We start from the raw sequence: 18213 nt of genomic DNA on the forward strand, positions 1-18213 counted from the left end.
TGACATCAGGAGTGGGACCGGTGTTTCTGTTCATTTGTTGTTATTTTCTGGAACTGAAAATCTTACTGTACTTGAAAGCCCCGTTCACCTGAGCCAAATAAATACAAGAGGTGGCTGTGCTTTTGCTGTTAGGACGCCGAAGCTCTGGAACAACCTGCCTGAGGAAATCAGGCTCACTGAGTGGCTTTCCTCTTTCTCCATAAAGCACCATTTTGTGGGTTTTAGCTAGAACCTCGACCATGAAGACCACAATATAAACACTCTATCTTTAGATATTGTCTGAAATGACATGTCGAACGGTGTAATCTAATTTGTTTCATGCGCGGCCCGGCCTTCAGTCTACAGATGAATCTAGAGGTGCAAGTCTTACGAGCAGCACTTGAAGGCAGCGCGTCTTTCTCTATGGGCCAGTCTGTGGTCTGTCACAGACGGGCAAAGCCAGGCGGGAAAAGCCTTTCGGCAAGTGGCGAGGCAGTCCACTGGGGCGAGGCAGTCCACTGGGGCGAGTGCACTCCCACTTCCTTTTTTTTTACCCTTTTTTTTTTTTTCCAAAAGGAGAAGCAGGCAGTGTTTGGTTGAATCACAAAGCTCCCTTTCAGACTGAGTGAATCGTAGGAATTTTGTTAGGCAAAGGAAGACGCTGAAACGTGGCTCGGGTGGATCAGCTTCCCCTCGAGAAGGCCGCCTGGCTTCATGACAAGAGTAGGCCTACTGAGAGGGACAGGCAGAGCTGGTAAAAACAAACAAGAAAAAAAAAAAACAGCTTCTGAATTTCTCACAGTCCAGGATGACATTCACTTGTGATGACTAATTAAAACCCTCATTGACAAGAGTTTATCAGTGTCTGGCTCTTTCCACCGGGCTTCTTGAGAGTGACTGAGATCATCTCTTTCACACATTCGTGCCGTCTGGACTGTGTTCCCGGTGACACAGATCCCGGTCCAGGAACAGACACTTCTGATATTTCCCACATCTGTGTCGCAGCTGATTAGCAGCCGTCAGCGTGCCTGCAACCGGTCCGCTCTTATCTCTCGAGTTTAAAAAAAAAGAAAAGAAAAAGAAAGATCTCAGACTAACGGTTTGCGCTGGGCAGTTGGAGTTGGAGTAGATAGTGCTGTGTGTTTCACAGAGGACACGCGAGTTCATTAGCGTTCACCTCCACTTGCCTGCTGTGTTTGCAGGTTTGTTGCCGGTTCAGCTGCAGTGCACAAATCAGACTCAAACCTGCTGAGAGGAGAGGAGGTCATATATACTACGGAGTGAACTGGAGCGGAGAGGAGGAAGAGATTGAAGCTTGAAGGTCCTCAGAGCACGCTGAGCCCATGTGATAAAGATAAAGGAAGGCCAGGAATTATTCCCCATATCTGCAGTCAGATAAAACAGGCTCCCTTGAAAAATACAAGTTTAAAAACTTGATTTCAAGGTTGAAAATACGCAGAGTAAATATGAATGAAATTGGAGGGAATACTGTAGAGGCCAGGTCTGACAGGCTTCCAGTGCGATTTGATGCTTTTGAGGAGTGCGGGAAAAGCCAGGGAGACTTAAGTGGACGTATCCAGGCCACCAGTTTTTACTTTTTTGATCTGGTGTTTGGTTCTCAGTTCCTCCAGAGCAGATCGAGCATCCAGCCCCACAGGGGACGGACAGGAATAGACAGAAAACATCTGGGAGGGAAGGGGGAGGTGGTCCTCGGGCCTTTAAAGCATGTTAGCACTTTACTGTGAAATGATTAAAAAAAAAAAAAAAAAAAAAAAAATTTAAAACACTCAACAATGTGACACATCCTAATTTTTTTCTTTATCAAAAAGCATCTCCAAGAGGAATAGCTTCAATTTTCATACATGGGGTTCAGTGTACTGAACATGACCAGTACTACTTGGCTCATGAAAACAGTTGAGTGATGTCTGCTGCGGCTCTGGGAAATCTCAAGTTTGAGAATTTGTCTTGCATGTGGCTTCAAATTTGTAACTGAAAGCCTGCGTAACGAACTCCTGGGGATGGAGCTTGAAAGCTGACGGCAGACAGATCTAATAACGGATGCTGTCTGAGATGCATTGTGGGAATTGTGGGAGTTTGTGTTTCTTATAAGGCACATGCACACTAAAGATTAAAACTCAGGATATAAATACAAAGTCAGGCATCAAGTCAAACCATATTTTATAAATCTGTCTGGGGGAGGAAAAAAAGAGAATCAATCAAAGATATAGCGAAAGAAAAAAATGACTCAAAATCCCAACCAGTCGGCTTCATGAACACAGTGTGGGTGCGTGTTCATCAGATGAGACGGACAGCACCGACAACGTAAGCAAAAAAAAACACTCCACCGATGTCATCACGTTTTGGATTGAAATACTTTATATGTGCGACAAAGGACAACGTCAATGTCAATTCAGTGACAAAGGAAGGGCAGAAATCGCGTAAAATCACCAAAGCAGTATTGAATTTGGTGGGAAATAGTGCGTCATCATCTGTGACCCATTAGCAGGCGTGGTTTCAGTGGGAAATAAACTCTCCGAGCCGTGTTTGGCCTTTTACCCTGCACAGAACTCCCAGGCCCGGAGCGTCTGTGACCCGGGCCCCCGCAGCAGAAGGGTGTTTATGAATTCCAGCAGAACACCTGTCCTCAATACGGCTCACGCCGAGACACATTATACAAGCCCTTCCCCACCCCCACCCTCCAATCCCCCTCCCCCCCTCAAGGCCAAACAGGTGCCGCCTTTGGCCCGCAGACAGTAAAAATCCAGTCTTTCGACCGGCGGTTCCTTCTTTTTTTCCTTCCTGTGTATCCCCCCCCCCCTCCTCACACACACACACACACGCACACACACACACTCACTCACACTCACTCACACATTCAGGCTCCGCAGATGAAAATGCACGCTTAATCCACACCAGCCACGTGACAAGTCGTTTTTTTTTTTTTTGCACATAACTGCCAGCCCGAGCAGCAGCACAATCGAAGACCACAGCGAGACGCAACCAGATGATTTAGGCTGGATTGAGGCGTTCTCAGGCCTCTATTTAAAATGTACACGCACATTATTTAAAAGACCTCATGAGAGAGCTGTGGAATTTTTGGTAAATTTTTTTTTTATTTATTTTTTTTTTATAAATGTGAGCACATACCGATTGTATGTACAACACGTGACGTGCCGGGTGAGCATGTGCATGTCTTTGAGTAAGAGACAGAGAGAGAGAGAGAGAGAGTCTGAATTAATTATTGAAATGTTCCCACAGCACACACTCTGGAGGAGCGATTATTTTAGAAACAGTAGCCCGTGTTTAGCTCTGCCAGGAGACGGGGTTGAGACTAAACTTTCTCAGCACATGATAAGATATACGTCGGGGCGAGGAGACGGAGTGGTCAGTGGGATTTTAACACCGAGATACTTTATCTTCTGGATAAGACCGAGAGGACGAGTGGGACGGTTTTATCTGCCCTCTTTGTCTGGGCCTGAAAATGTGATGAGCGATGTCTCTGTGGGGGGGGGGGGTGGGGGGAGGGGGGGGGGGGGGGAGGAGTGTGTGTTAAGGGACACCGGTATACTTTCTGTATGTAAACTTAAAAATAATACACTTTCCTAGTTGTCAACAAAGTGGTTTTGGTTAGAAAATAACATAGAAAGATGTCACAATAAATCTCATTCATTTATGTTGTGTTGCTAAAGAAACAAAACCAATCGTGTGTGAATTGACAACATTTTTAAAATTAGGAAAAAATATACTCACCATGAAAACGGCACAATATTTCCACAATGGGAGGCTTTTTCTTTTTGAAACAAGAAGTCCATTATAAAAGATTTTAAGGCCCCACATCTGCCATGAAGACACTGGTCGTTTAAGAGACTCAGACTGTAGATAATGCTTCCGCTGTAGATGCTGCTGCAAAGACTACAAATTCTAAAATGTGGATGCTTCACACACATCTTCAAAATGTGAAATTATCTCTGCTGCTGAGTTATAGTGTTGAATACTGACAGGAGATTATAATGTCACAATGAAGTTGACCCTTTGATCTTTTGGATGTAAAATGTCATCCCTTCACCATTTTACCTTAATAGACATGTGGGCAAAGTGATGTTGTAATTAGCGTATGATTTGTCGAGTTTGTGGCCAAAATCTAATCAGTTCGTCGTTGGGGGTGAGTGAATATGTGTACCCAGTTGGAAGAGATCCCCTCAAGGTGTTCATGAAATGTCGTGTTTAAAAGAAGGGAATGAACATATGCACAAACAACCCAATAACATGTTGTCGCCACGGAGGCAAACAAAGCGATCTAAAAGTAGACTTTGATGATCAGATATTAAGGAATGACTCATCTTCTTGATATTGCGTGTTAGTGGTGTGGATTTCCAACTTATTGGCAATTATTTCAATTTACGTTGAGCCTTTTGGATCCTCTTTTGATAAAAGGGACTGGTCATCCGGCCTTAAATAAGAATTTGTGATGTGCTCGATCAACTCCAAAAATAATTACATGAAATAAAATATTTAAAGTTGTCTTTCAGCCACACCATTTGGAAACCATTAATAAACTATTTCCCAATGGTTTACACTCATTTTCATTAGCCGTCTGACTAATTGGGTGCTTCTTAATTCCCCCTCAGGTCTAAACATCACGTCCAGTCGAATCTTACTCACATTCTCAGTGACCTCTTTACCTCTGACCCGTCACATGTACGCTCACTGAGACTTATGACCCAGCCCTGGGGGGGGGGGGGGGGCTTTCACGGACAAAACAACAGTTTGTTTGTGGCTCCATCACAGTGTTTTTAAGTGCAGAAAAAAAGAGAGTGCTCCGTGGACGGTCAATTTTTCCGTATTTCACTCCCACTGGGACTGTGACGGGTTTACACTCCACTGAATGCCATTTTTAGCAATGTGGGCGTATTGTTTTATCTGGCAAACATCTTTACTGTCCACTGTTGGTCAAGGCTCCGCTGCACTTTCACTACTCCCCTGTCTGATCTAAAAGTCTATCTTTAGCCCTGTATATATATATATATATATATATATATATATATATATATTTGATAAATCTGTCATTGCATTTGCTGCCCTGTGTGTTTGTTTACAGTGTAAATAAAAGGTTTGAGAGAGGGGAACATGGGCCGTCTCAGAGGTCGTAATAGAGGCGTGGCTCCCTCGCTGGATCCCAGCGCGGGCCCCCGCGGAGGGAGGGTGTGGTGGTGGCAGCTGGCAGAAGTTTTCAGAGGTTTTGATCTCTCTATTTCCACCTTCTCTGATCCTCCCTCTCACAGAGCTCCCTATCATTTCCAAGGAAATCACTCAAGTGACGTACACGGGAGTGAAAATACTGCGCCCGCTGATGTTATCAGAAGCAGATTAATTAACAGATAAGATACCCTCTTTTAAAAGCATTACATGCTTTGCCTTCTGTCCCTTCCACACTCTTTGATCACTCTGAAGTCCCCGTATGTCTGACTAATCAAGGCTTTTCTGCCTGCTGTTGAAGTGGAACAGACGAGTGATCAATACAGTCTGATCTGTGATTCATGTGTCCTGAAGACTCCTCCTCCACTCAGCAGATATATCCGCTGTGATTGTGCTGCGTGAGCTTCGTTCATCAAGCATCAGTCAGCAGAGGAGTCATTTAGATCAGCCGCAGACCGACATCTTCAACCGGCGTATTCATCATGTTCATCATTGCATGTGTAAACATATCGATGCAGACATTACAGCAATCGTTTTGACATTTGGGTGAGTTTAAGTGCTTTCTTGCAGACGGTTGAATGAGAAGATCAATAGCACTCTGACGAGATGAGATTAATCTAAAGATGGGAAGCAATGGGGAGGTTAAAAAAACAAAAAAAAAAACATGCATTTTGTTTAAAAAAAAAAAAAAAGATATAATATGTAACCAAACTTTGGTCGAGGTTGTATGCAGAGTTTATAGCTTTGGGCTTCATATTTAGCGCGCTGATTTATTTCATCCACAACATATTCATGTACATTTCCCAAAACTTCAAACTGTTATTTTAATATTACTCTGTGTTTCGTAAGTTTCTACCAGAGAACAGCATTTAGCGCACAACATGCTATGGTACTTAGATTTAGATTCTTGGTAATAACGACAGTTTAGGGGTCATTATGTTTCCAACATCAGCTCTTCAAATTTACTATGAACACAAAGTCAGAAGTCTTTTAAAATGATGCCTGTTTGAAATCCCTTTGAGAAAGTGTCTATTCCACGTCTTTCATCCGACAGCCGCTCTAATGCCAGGTCTGCCCACAAACAATGTCAGTCACTGTGTCAAGGTCTCTCCTGAGCTTCATAATAAAAAATGTCAGCAACTGGAACATTTTCTTTACCTCAGCGTTTAACAAAGCCTGTGTGTTTCTCCGTTTCAGATGTTGCTGCCATGCGCAGCTTTCGTCCAAAACCAACTTGACTGGTCACATTCAGTACATGTGAAGTTTTGTTCCACTCGATGTAAAGAAACCTGTTGTGTTCTCTTGAGTTGAGGTTTTGCGATGTATAATTAGACCCCTTTCAACACGGGTGGTGTTGCAATGGAAAACAAAGCAGGCTCTACGAGGTTCCACCCTGGTTTAGGTGCTTGTTTGGGGCCTTTAAGAGGCAAGCATTTATATTTTTCTCACCAGGTGTAATTATTACATGCAATTTATATTACATGTAATTTATATTTAATAGATTACCACACCAATCAATCATACTCCATTACAGGATGTGCTGATCTAGTAGGCATTTGCGCTCACATCATAAAGGCTGGATGCGTTTTAGGGTTATGGATTTCTCTGAAGAGGCTTTCCAGGTGTTTCACAAATCTTGTCAGTGCTTAAGAAATGTCCGTATACAGAAATACCATCAAGCGACCCCTTAAATACTCAGGTATTGTGATAAGAGTTTGTTTTTAGTGAAATTATTATGATAAATCTAATTTAGTAAAGCATTAGTACCAATTAGATACGTTGTATATTACTAGTCCATTTTAAGGAAAATAGATGTCTCAAAAAACAATTATTATAGAATAAACAAGCCAAAAACTATGGGTGAAGTACCAAGTTATTACCTTGAATGTATCAAGCACTGCTCAAACGGACAAGATCAATGTGTCTTCAATATAAGTGTCTTAAAAGGTTTCATAGATTCCAAAAAGTGCCGCGGAAACTCAAGCAAGTTTCCGTTCAACCGAACAAGCTGAAGTATCTCACTACAGAGGCACACTAGCAAGTGAAACCAGCAATTTTTGTGCTCAGGTGGACAACAAATTATTCTCATGGAAGGCTTTATAACTTTTAAATCATTTAAAACCCCAGTGAGAGATCACTTGAGAGCCTTCTTCACTGTTTTTCAGGTTAATGTGTCCACCTGTGTTTGTCTGTAGCTTCACTTGGCTTTTCCTGTCAGTTTGTCTGAGGCTTTATGTGAAATGTTTTTTGGTTTATTTGAACAACACATTTTAAATCAAGAGAATGTTTCACCAAGTTGTGGCTCGAGTTGTCCATTACACACAAAGTTGCACAATATCCAGCGATTAAACTGGTGTAGAAATGTGCATGTGTGTATTTTCTGTATCACAAGTTGCTGAACAAGTGTCTCGACATCAGCTGGTGCTGCTCCAGCTTGATGGTGTTGGCCAATAAAATGACAAGCATTTTTGCTGGAAACAGATTGAAGTCCAGCCCGTGACATTTGGATGCCATTTGCCATTCCAGTAATTCCTTTTTTTTCATGTCCAACTGTTGTGGGTTTTCCCCAAATAGCACCGTCCTCTCATCAACTGCCAGTGCTTCTGCAGACGGAGACACATTTGGCGGCTCACCAGCTGTTTTTGCTAAATATGTGTCCCTCTTGTCCGGCGGCTTCCGGCATTTTGGGATGTGGTCTTGTGGTCGAGGGTGGACACTCAGGGACAGGATTCCCATGCAAGGTGGGGCCTGGGACTCCTGAAGGGCATCTTGGCGGGTGCCACATACTCCACTGTCTGCATCCATGTCTGACACACTGTTTCTTCTCGGCCTCATTCTCACTCCTCTAATTCTGTGAAGGTCACGGTATCAATAACCCACAAGTGCAATAATCCCTTTGGAATCGGGCCAAGGTTTCTTCTGAGGCTGGATGTTTCAATCAAAGCCATGCTACAGAAGACAGACCGGGACCCAGTTTGCACTAGCAACACACAGTAAACCAGAGGAGATAATGACAAAGCTTGATTTATGTTACCCCTTAAGATCTTCATCACTGTGGGACAGTCTTGATGCTAAAGGATGACATCATCCCAGAATTCATAACAACTCATTGAAGTGTCATTTCCGCCTAGAGAGATGGCCCTTTTCATTTTCTTTTCCCACTGCGTGACTCTTTTTCAGGGAGCAACTGAGGACAATAGAAAGAGCCGTGTGGATGATGACCCCTGGTGGTAGACTAAAGTCAGTGCAACTTGGAGCATTTGTTTTTCATCAAAATGTTACCAACACCAATGGGTTCATCAAAGATTTGGGAGTTCAGATTTGGTTTTTCTTTTTGCATGAGGTTAAGATTATGGATTGCAGCATATCAAAGTGTGCATGATGTAAAATCAGCTGTTCCTTTGTCTGACCTGCTAATTTTGGCAAAAGTAAGACAATAGCTCCCCCTGTTGTTGTATATTTATAGTTACAAACTGATATTTTTTGCTGTGAAAATTGTCTGTCAGAGGCCTGACACCAGAGATTCCCAATTAAAAGAGTCACTGCTGCTCTCAGAGGACTTGAAAACATGGCCAATCATCCCTGAAGTCTGCAACAGAGAAGTGTCATGTGTAGGATGTGTAAACCATCAAATGCAACAAAACTTAAATGCATGTGGCCTCACAGACGACACTATTTATGAGCATTTTCTTCAGCTGCAAAAGGAGTGATTTGAAGTAGGCATTAGTTGTTTTATGTATGGGCTCAAAAATGTAGGCATTTGTAATGGTTACATATACATGGTATTAACTAATATTATTTGAACAAGTAATGTTTATTTCAGCCAATGTGCTTCATGTAGATAGTATGACCTGGAGCAGAAGGTGTGTCGCTTGTTGTTACTGTGGTGAAGCCTTAAAATCACTGTCACTAATTTGCCTATGTTATTAGACACCTACGTGGGTTTAGGCATCACCCCTTTACAATGTTCAGGCATCATCTAGAGACCAGTGTCATTGGTTGTTCCTTTATAAAAGTACGTGAGTTTTTTCACTGTTAATAGTAATGTGTGGAGGAAAGATAACAATAGTCCCTTTATTGCTTTACCTCCCATAGTGTCTGGATGCATGCACAGACCCTAATGAGAGAACCAACAGAAGCACAATTAAAGATATGGAATGCTTTCTGCCTGGAAACAGGCCTAATTGATTTCCTCTGTGTCTTTGTCTCTCCTGTGCATTTATCTGCAACATGGAGGGGAAAAAAAGAAGACAAGAGAGGAGGAGAAAGTGAAGGAGAAAGAAGAAAAAAAAAAAAGGGGCCATCAGAGGTCATCCTGCAGGACTGCAAACCAAACCGAGGGGAGTTTCTGCAGACGCTCCGTGTCTCGAGCCAATCCATCTCCACAGACGGAGATTCATCTGGGAGAACACCTGCACCGCTCTGCTCCGTATGGAGTTCTTGCCTGCATGCTCACCCGCTTGTCTTCCTGACTACAGCAACATCTGGCAGAGGAGCGAGTTGATTCAAAAAGAACATCTGCACAGCAGCACGCAGCCAAGTAAACAAACAGTCCTAATGAACGCAGTAACGGTTCCCAAAATACAAGGCTACATTGTTGACCACCCATTTTCCTTTAATTGAGACCATATTAAGCGTTGGCACTGTTTTCCTCCCAGATTATTGGGGAACATTACAGCAGCTTAAACGACAGCTCAGTGTATGCATGACGAATAACACAAATCGCTCAAGGATTTCCTGCAATACTGCACACCTTCATTCTTTCACAGTGCATTCAATTAGCAAAGGAAGCTATATATATATATATATATATATATATATATATATATACATATGTATAGTATACTACAGTGATAAATGTTTTAAACAATTAGCAGCAATATTCAGTTGGATAATGGCTGTTTTTTTATGCTGTGATGCACTGTATGTTGCACATAGCATTGTGTGCAATAAAAAGGCATTATGTAAAGATAATCATTGGATAATAAAGCTCTCACGTTGTTTAACACATCCAAATACTGTGTAGTTTCGACGATGCAGTGACACTAAAAACACATTCTCAAATTCAACATAATTGAATCTGAATGACACCGTGTGCATGTAAATGGTTGTACACACACATCTTACATAAACACATTGTATGCCTCTCGTTCTTTTTCATAAAAGAGCCCCGGCATACAATACAGGATCCCTTCATTGCAGCTCAGTTCCAACACTGAGACTGCACACTTGAGTAGGAGTGCGTACTGTAAGTACACGCGATTGGCCTGTAGCAGTCATGTGACTGCAGGCTGTAGTCCCCTGTGTTAGGCCACAGTAATTGAGGCTTCCATATGGTATAGATCAGACGAAGCCTTCACCACAGCATTCCTCCTGCAGAGAACCTCTGCGCTTGTATCCACAATGAAAACTGAGCTAATCAAACAACTATCTGTGGAAGACTGCGCTATATATTCTGCCAGTATCCCACGTATTATACACCTTTCACAAAAGACTGATTTCCATGAGAACAAAAGCTCTTAAGGGTTTTATGTTTTGATTATGGTAAACTGCCAATATGCAGTGAGAACAACAGTGTTTGTGGCTGGTTTTAAAGAATGAAACAAGTGCTGTCAGTCTATGTTACGGAACCAATGTGCAATTTTTAACCAAGTAGGTGGTGTTAATAAGCTCAATAGTCCCGGATCTTGTTGCAGAAGGCGTAACATGAATAACATGAATTTATTGGAGGAAAATAGGCAACTAAAGTTTGATAAATGTTTAACATTCATACACCAATAAAAAAAAAAAAAAAAAGATTGTACTTAAAGAACACTATACAAAATATTATGTCTTACATACCCTAAAAGCAAATACCATGAAGTATCCCACACATGCCAGCATTGTAATTCGTGCCAACCAACGATTGAACTGGAGAGATGAACCTCTGCCATTCTTACATACATTAATTAAATTTAACGGAAGAGCCTCTTCATCTTTGCAACAATCCCCATGGGGTCCTCCCCTGCTGCTCCACGGGCCTCCCTTTACATCACTGAGCTGAGGGATTTGGGATTGCAGCACAGGCTTATTTTAGGGATGATGAATTTTCAGGTACACTTCAGTTCCGAGCAAATGGCTTATTTTAATACCAACTCTGTCCCCTTTGTACGACTCTGCCTCATCCAACCAACCGATTCTGGACGTTTCAAACACTGATGAGTACTTACCTCACAAGTGTTCCCAGGAGTTTCCCTGTAAAATATTATGATAGTTTATTGTTGAAACCACAATTGATTGAAGACAGGAGGATAGTTGCCGGCGCTTAAGAGAAAATGGGGGTATTTGCTCTTGAAAACTGGGATTTTTCCAACGTTTATCATCTAAACTGGCAGTTGCGTCAGAAAATAAATACTGAAATAGCATTAACTAATAAAATAAAGAGCACAATGGTTGGTTTTGAACAGCAGTGGAATGTAACTAAGAATAGGCCTATTTACTCCAGTACTGTACTGAAGTAGCTACAGTTTACTCAAGTATTTCCATATTTTGCTGTTTAATAACCTACTTTTACTCTACTACATTTCAGAGGGAAATATTGTACTTTCTGCTCCTCTGTATTTATTTCACAGCAACAGTTACTAGTTACTTTTCAGATCAATATTTTATATGTAAAATCAGATTGTTATATAGGTTGTGCAGACTGCTCGCATGAAGCTACATGTGAACGAGGCAAAAGTGCAATAATTCATAGGCTGTATGATAAATAACTGAAAATAGGGCCCTTTTGTATCATGAGTAGTTTTACTTTTGATACTTTATTGCCTTTTAGCTTGGAGTACTAAGCCTATTATGTACTTTTACTTTTGAATGCAAGACTTCTACTTGTAATTGACATTTTTTTTTTTTTTTTCCCATCTTAGTAAGTAGGCCTCTGCCATTGGTTTTGGACGAGCCAGTGACGTCACTTCCACGTTTCTTTTAAGGGACGTTTACAAATAATGGTTACGTTTTTTTTGACGGTTAAATGCACGTAATTAGCAGAATTATAGCGATACCGCGTCACACCAGCCCACTCGTCAACATCTACTGCCGCCAAAGTTGGGTTTGAAAAAAAAAAAAAGAAGTGCACTGTCTCTTTAAGGTCTCGCGGCCACTCTGCTTCGTATTGATCAATCCACCATTTTCCAACACACAGCGGCGGCAGTGCTAACACAGCTCCGGCAGCGCGAGAGAGAGAAGAGAGCCACCCCTCTACCTGGAGAGGAAGCCAGGGACCGGGGGCAGTCATGGCAGCGAACATGTACCGGGTTGGAGGTAAGGTCGAGCGGGGAGAACATTTAAAAAAAAAAAAAAAACCTTCCCGTGAATGTTTTACGGCGGTCTCGCCACGATTCACCGCCGCTCTTTTACGTATTTACAGAGCGCGGTCCGTCTTTCCTTCCCTTCTTTTTTTTATTTCCCTAAAGCTAAAGAGCCTTGTGCTTCACAGATGATGATGATGGTGACTGTGTGAAGAGGAGGATGGTGATGAAGAGTAGTGGTTCTCTCACAAAACTGCTCCCCGGGTTTTCCTCGCTTCTTTTGTGTTTTTTGTTTTTTCTCGGAACTTAGCACGAACCCGACGCAACTACTCCAGTGTAAAGATGCACCTAAACTAGCGTTGCATTGTGTTTATGTATATTTTAAGGTGGCGTGGCGAACGAATTGTAAAAGTTTGGCGTGCCATTCAACTATTGCCCGGGTCTGCTCGTTCATAACAATAAGTAAGCACCGGAGATACTTCGGTGACCTGCAGAAACCGCTTAAGACTCACGGTAAAGCAAAGCAAGCAGTTCATGCTTTTTTTTTTTTTTTTTTTTTTTTAAAGTGCAGGGAAAGGAGCTGAGACCAAAAGTTAAAGGCTCCACTTATTTACAAAAAAATAAAATGTGAAAATTTGCATAAAAAAAATAATCTCATAATGTAGCTAAAAAAAAAAAAGAAAAGTAGTCTATTTTACACATTTATAGCCGGAGTATGTTTTGCTTCTTTCTTTTTTTTTTTTTCTTCTTTTTGTACAGGCAACTTAAGTTAACACCGAAATAAGATTCCTGATTTCCCCTCCCACTCCTTTTGTGCTTGTGTTCCTCTTGTTTCCCATTCTGTAGGTGCTATGTGCATGAAAGTTACTGTAATTGTAGTGTAAACACAGTAGTGGCTGCATTTTGATGGGGAGGGGGTTGTCTTCCTGCATCACCGGCTGTGAGGAAGGATTGGAGCAGTTGGATGTGATGCAAATGCAATTCGGGGAAAGAAAGAAAAACAAACAAACAAACAAACAAAAAAAGTCACTTCAAATTAGCACCACATAAAAGTGTGTGTAATGCAGGACGCAGGTGAAAGAATTCACAGATTCGCAGGACATTTCCTTTGATCCTTTTAGAGCTGGAGACTTGTTTGGATGTGATTGTGATGTGTTGTTGTTCTGTTGTTCTGGTTGAGTAGTCGTCTCTCTGTACTTCTGTTTACAAGTGTGTGTGATAGTATTTACATGCAACGACGGACGGTTTAGTGAAACGAGAATGCGGGATTGTTTTCTCTCCTCGGCTCGCTACGCGCATCTAAAATAGCCTGTAGTGAACGTCATGGCCTTCGTGTTTAGTCAAATGAAACGAGGCCTACCTGAGTGAGGACAGGATTATGTCCAGGGCACAGACCCAGTTAAGTTCACCAGCCATAATGTTGCTTAATTTGTCTCTTCACTCTTGTCAGCCACTTGGATGGAGATATTGCCCAGTTATCCTTGCATGCGTTGTCCCCCAGCAAAATAATTTGCAGTAAAATGGATTGGTTTAGGCTATTTAGTTCCTTACCTTGTAGTTGTTAGATGGTATATTTTGCCCCCCCCCCCCTCCCCTCCCCCTCCCCTCATGTTGGAGCACTCGAACGAAATTCGATGAATCAAAATGGATTAAACTATTCACACTAAAAACATAAAAGTTGTTCTTCGTGACGACCGCAATTTCGATGATTGCTTGCCCTTCTGTAGGAAAACAATACGCACTACAAGTAGGTCTAATTGGCCGATTTGACCCAAATTGAGCTGAAATCACAAAGCGTAAAAATCACATTGATGAACAAACATTATTATAACCATTCTTTCCCAGTTACAGTACCGATTTAAATCAAAAACGATCACAATTTCGGCCAAAAATGGGCCTCGTAATTGACTGAAGCTTCTCCTGAGACCAATTCAGCCCCACAAACAAAGCAGAACCCTTGAAAAGATGGCTGCCACTTTGCAAGACAATGCAGGATCATCTTGGAAAAGCAATGACTTCCCTTGAATGAACAGTGGACAAAAGCTGCCTCTGTGGGCCTTGATGTCTTTGTTTTTTTTGTTGTGTTTTTTTTTTTTTTACCGTGCAGGCCACAAGCCCCGCTTCCGCCGCCTGCAGCGCTTCTTCCTAGTACCCCCCCCACCCCCCACACACACACCTCCACCACGCAGCAAAAATGCTGATGACAAAGTATAGCCCGTACCATAAGTTCTATCATCCTGATGGTGGGACGGGAGGAGACGCGAGTCCAGAGTTGGGGTGGAGAAAGAAAAAAAACCCCGACGCGCTGCAGATTTGTCGCTCGGATGAAAACGTCTCTCGGTCTCGGAAGCGGTCGCGACGTGTTCGTTTGGGTATTGAAATGGGTTTTTGCTTGGTTACTCCTCGTGGCTTGCATCGGTCCGAGCGGGTATTCAGATTTAAGCTCAGCCCGGCGTGAAAACAGAAATACGGGATTTTTTTTTTTTTTTTTTTTTTTTTTTACAGACATTGAACTGTGATTGTGAGGTAAAGTGCTACAATGGTGTTCACAGTATTGTAAGTAATTCAACAGGAATGTGTGCTTGCTTGAATGTGATTGGCAGCTCCTCGCTAGATAATCTTGTGTTGCAGCAGAAGTTGAGCCAAGTGCAGCGTTTTTTTTTTGGACGACCCTGTGTGCATGTGTGTTTTTTGTGTGTGTGTGTGTGTGTGTGTGTGTGTGTGTGTTGAGCCACCGCACTGCCTTCATTCAAATAAATGAGGAGGCTGCTTTTATATATATATATATATATATATATATATATATATATATATGTATATTTGTTATATCCTAAAGTCGATCTGAACGTGGTCTTAGTTTGACATATCTTCCAAAGTTTCACACTTTTTTTTTTTTTTTGTGTGTGTGTGTGTGTGTAAATCACCCCTTTTGGTGTTTCCACTAAGAGTGTCTGGAGGGGACGGTAACACAAAGAGATACTCGCTTGATGTGAGACTAAGCCTGCTAAAGCCCGATATTGGCTCCAGATAAGCTTTCTCATGTACTTTTGCACAGAATGACGGCTGTGGGGTTGTTTGTTTTTTTTTTTTTTGCACTCCCATCGTCCGCATCGGAGATGCACTAGTACGGACATAAGGAACGATTACAGCACGCAAAAGCTGTTACAATCTTCATGCGGGAAGTGGAGTGCTATTTTAAGACGATCTTGAACCTATTCCTTCGAATAAGTGCTCGTACTGAATGCGCCAGATGCGCTGTCGTGTTTACTAACTTTAAAAAGTGACAAACTCGGGTGTCGGTGCCCACCTCTTTCTTTTTTGGCCGGCGAGGACGTGCTCTCCGTCCTGCCAGCGATGATTCAGACCCGCGCTCCGAGGTGTCGTACTGTTTACTAATCTCCAAACTTACCAACTCGCAAACTTCGAGAGCGGCCCACACTTTGTTTGGCCGACGGCTGGCGTTTAATTTCCCACGCTGGCAGTTGTCTCTCTCGCGGGCGGACTCGCCGGGGCGAAGATCTGAGGCTTCTTTCGTCGCACCCGTCCTGCCAAGTTCAGGACAGCCAGTTGGACAGATGCGCGACGGCTATTACATCCGTTCAAAACAAAGTGCCCCCATTTTTTTATTTATTTATTTTTTTTATTTTTTTTTTTCTTTCTCCCCCGTAAGAGGCCCGAGCGGCGCGTACGTCCGTCGTAATAAACGGTGTCGGAGCGGCGTGATTGGAGTTGCTATTACTTTTTATAAGATCATATTACATCGAAACACCGCCGCTGACATTTATGGGAAATTAAATGTTTTCATATTTTGGTCTTGAATGCAGAATATTCTCAGCTCAGATGAGACATATTTCGATGCTCTTTTTTTTTTTTTTTTTCCTGCTTGAGCCAGGAACCCTGCGAGTTATTGGTAGATGCCGTAGACGGATGCAGATGTGTGCAGCTGTTGATCGGTGCTGCCCGGAGGGAACGTGGGTGTTCTCGAAGTGTGAAAAAATAAGGTGTTAGTTTGATTTTGGAATATTAAAATTACCTGCCCATTACCATAGAAACGTCCGTCCATAGTGTGACAGCCCGAGCGGTGATATCTTTCATGGCTGCTGCTGCTGAACGACGACGACGTCGACGCGTGCGTGTGTGTGTGTGTGTGTGTGTGTGTGTGTGTGTGTGTGAGCGCTGGATGGGGTGTAGGCTGTGGTGGTGGTGGTGTGTGTGTGTGTGTGGGGGGGGGGGGGGTCTGTGTGCATGGGCAAGCGTGGGCAGATGTTTCACGCTCTTCGTTTCCTGCTTCTCTCGTCTCCCTTCCCAGCTCGAGCCCAGCCCTGTTCATCATGGTCACAGCGTACTGTACATCTATACAGACTCCGCTTCCTCGTGAGGTGTGTGTGTGTGTGTGTGTGTGTGTGTGTGTGTGTGTGTGTGGAGCTCGAGTCGTTTCTTTTGAATCCCAAATGACTAGAAATTCATTTGAATAAAAATCCCTTCATCAAACTGGAAATTTTCAAACCCTCCCCACTGTTGTTGAATATTTACCCGGTTTGTCTGACTGCGCTGAGGTTCAGCGGCACACAAAATGAACGGTTCGGTATGTTTTCGGTACCACAGAGAAAACAACAACAACAAATGCATAACTTCTTTCATTTTCAATAAAAAATGAAGTCTTTAATTGGCCATAATTATTACTGTTTTTAACAGGCACTCAAAGACTGCATCCTGCTCAATAAGAGAGTTGTATGCTCTTGTGTATAAAAAATTTTTTTTTAAAAATGCTGCAATATCATGTTTACAAATTGCACAAAATAGTGCTGCTTTTCTCTCTTTCTGACAACCTTGAGAACATCTTGTTTAAAAATAAAAACAACAACAACATTAATGGAGTTGCTGCTGGACAAAAATGACCCAAACCATGAGGGCTGGAAAGTCACAGGTTCCGCCCACAGGAAGTTGCGCTGTTGAATAACGCTGCAACACCGTCGCCGCCAGACTCACAAAGAGTTCACCGAGAACCCCGAGAGAGAGAGAGTGTGTGTGTGTGTGTGTGTGTGTGTGTGTGTGTGTGTGTGTGTGTGCGTGTGTGACGACCGATCAGTTAAGTTCGTTATCTTCTCGGTCCATCATTCGGTCTGAAGAAGGTAAAAAAAAAGAAGAAGCAGAGCCCAATAATAATCCCCCGCACACGTCCGGAGAGGCCGCGATCAGATTTGTAGCATGTCCTTCGAACCCTAAAGACAAATCGACTCCTCGTGTGATTTCCCGACCGCTTGGCTGCCGGACGGCTGCGTTATTAAGCTGTAGCAGAAAAATGGAAATATCAGCGTCGGATATGACCGAATACCGTTAACACACCGAGTACGTCTGGACAACTTCGCCCAGATGTGTGCGAGCGTGTCTCAGCGGCCTCCGCCGTCGCTCTCACTTCAGGTATTTTGGCGCAGGTGTCGCGAGCCGTGTTGCGCGTTGAACAGAAACACCGTGGAAACGGCCGTGTTTGGGTTGTTAATTGTTCGGTGGGCTGTTTGGCGTCTGGGATTATCCTGGTCAACACAGATAACGCGCGGACGCTGTTTGGATGAGCTTGGCGTGTACCACGTCGGTGGGATTTTTTTTTTTTTTCCTAAGTAGCCCTCCGCTCTCGTGTTCATCACCGGGCCTTTTTCCTCCTTCGTTTCCCATTTTGCCTTTTATTTTAATTGTCCGACCGACTCGTTCACCCGTCAGAATCCCTTTTCTGGCCGAGTACTTATCCATTATCTCA

At 42.9% G+C, this 18213-nt stretch overlaps 1 protein-coding gene across 3 annotated transcripts in view; it reads left to right on the plus strand.

Annotated features, from left to right (window-relative positions):
- The first annotated feature begins 12352 nt into the window (after positions 1-12352).
- The window catches only part of mta1 (metastasis associated 1), a 36003-nt gene continuing 30142 nt past the window's right edge, over positions 12353-18213 (plus strand). For all 3 annotated transcript variants that reach the window (XM_069152718.1, XM_069152719.1, XM_069152720.1), the window contains exon 1: positions 12353-12471. In XM_069152718.1, coding sequence (XP_069008819.1) covers positions 12444-12471 — 28 coding nt within the window. In that variant the 5' untranslated portion in view covers positions 12353-12443. The remainder of the gene's footprint in view (positions 12472-18213) is intronic.

The sequence above is a fragment of the Embiotoca jacksoni genome, unplaced genomic scaffold (genome assembly GCF_022577435.1).
Source record: "Embiotoca jacksoni isolate LCO1_2020_lvr unplaced genomic scaffold, fEmbJac1.0.p SCAF_18, whole genome shotgun sequence".
In the NCBI taxonomy this organism is placed as follows: Eukaryota; Metazoa; Chordata; class Actinopteri; family Embiotocidae; genus Embiotoca; species Embiotoca jacksoni.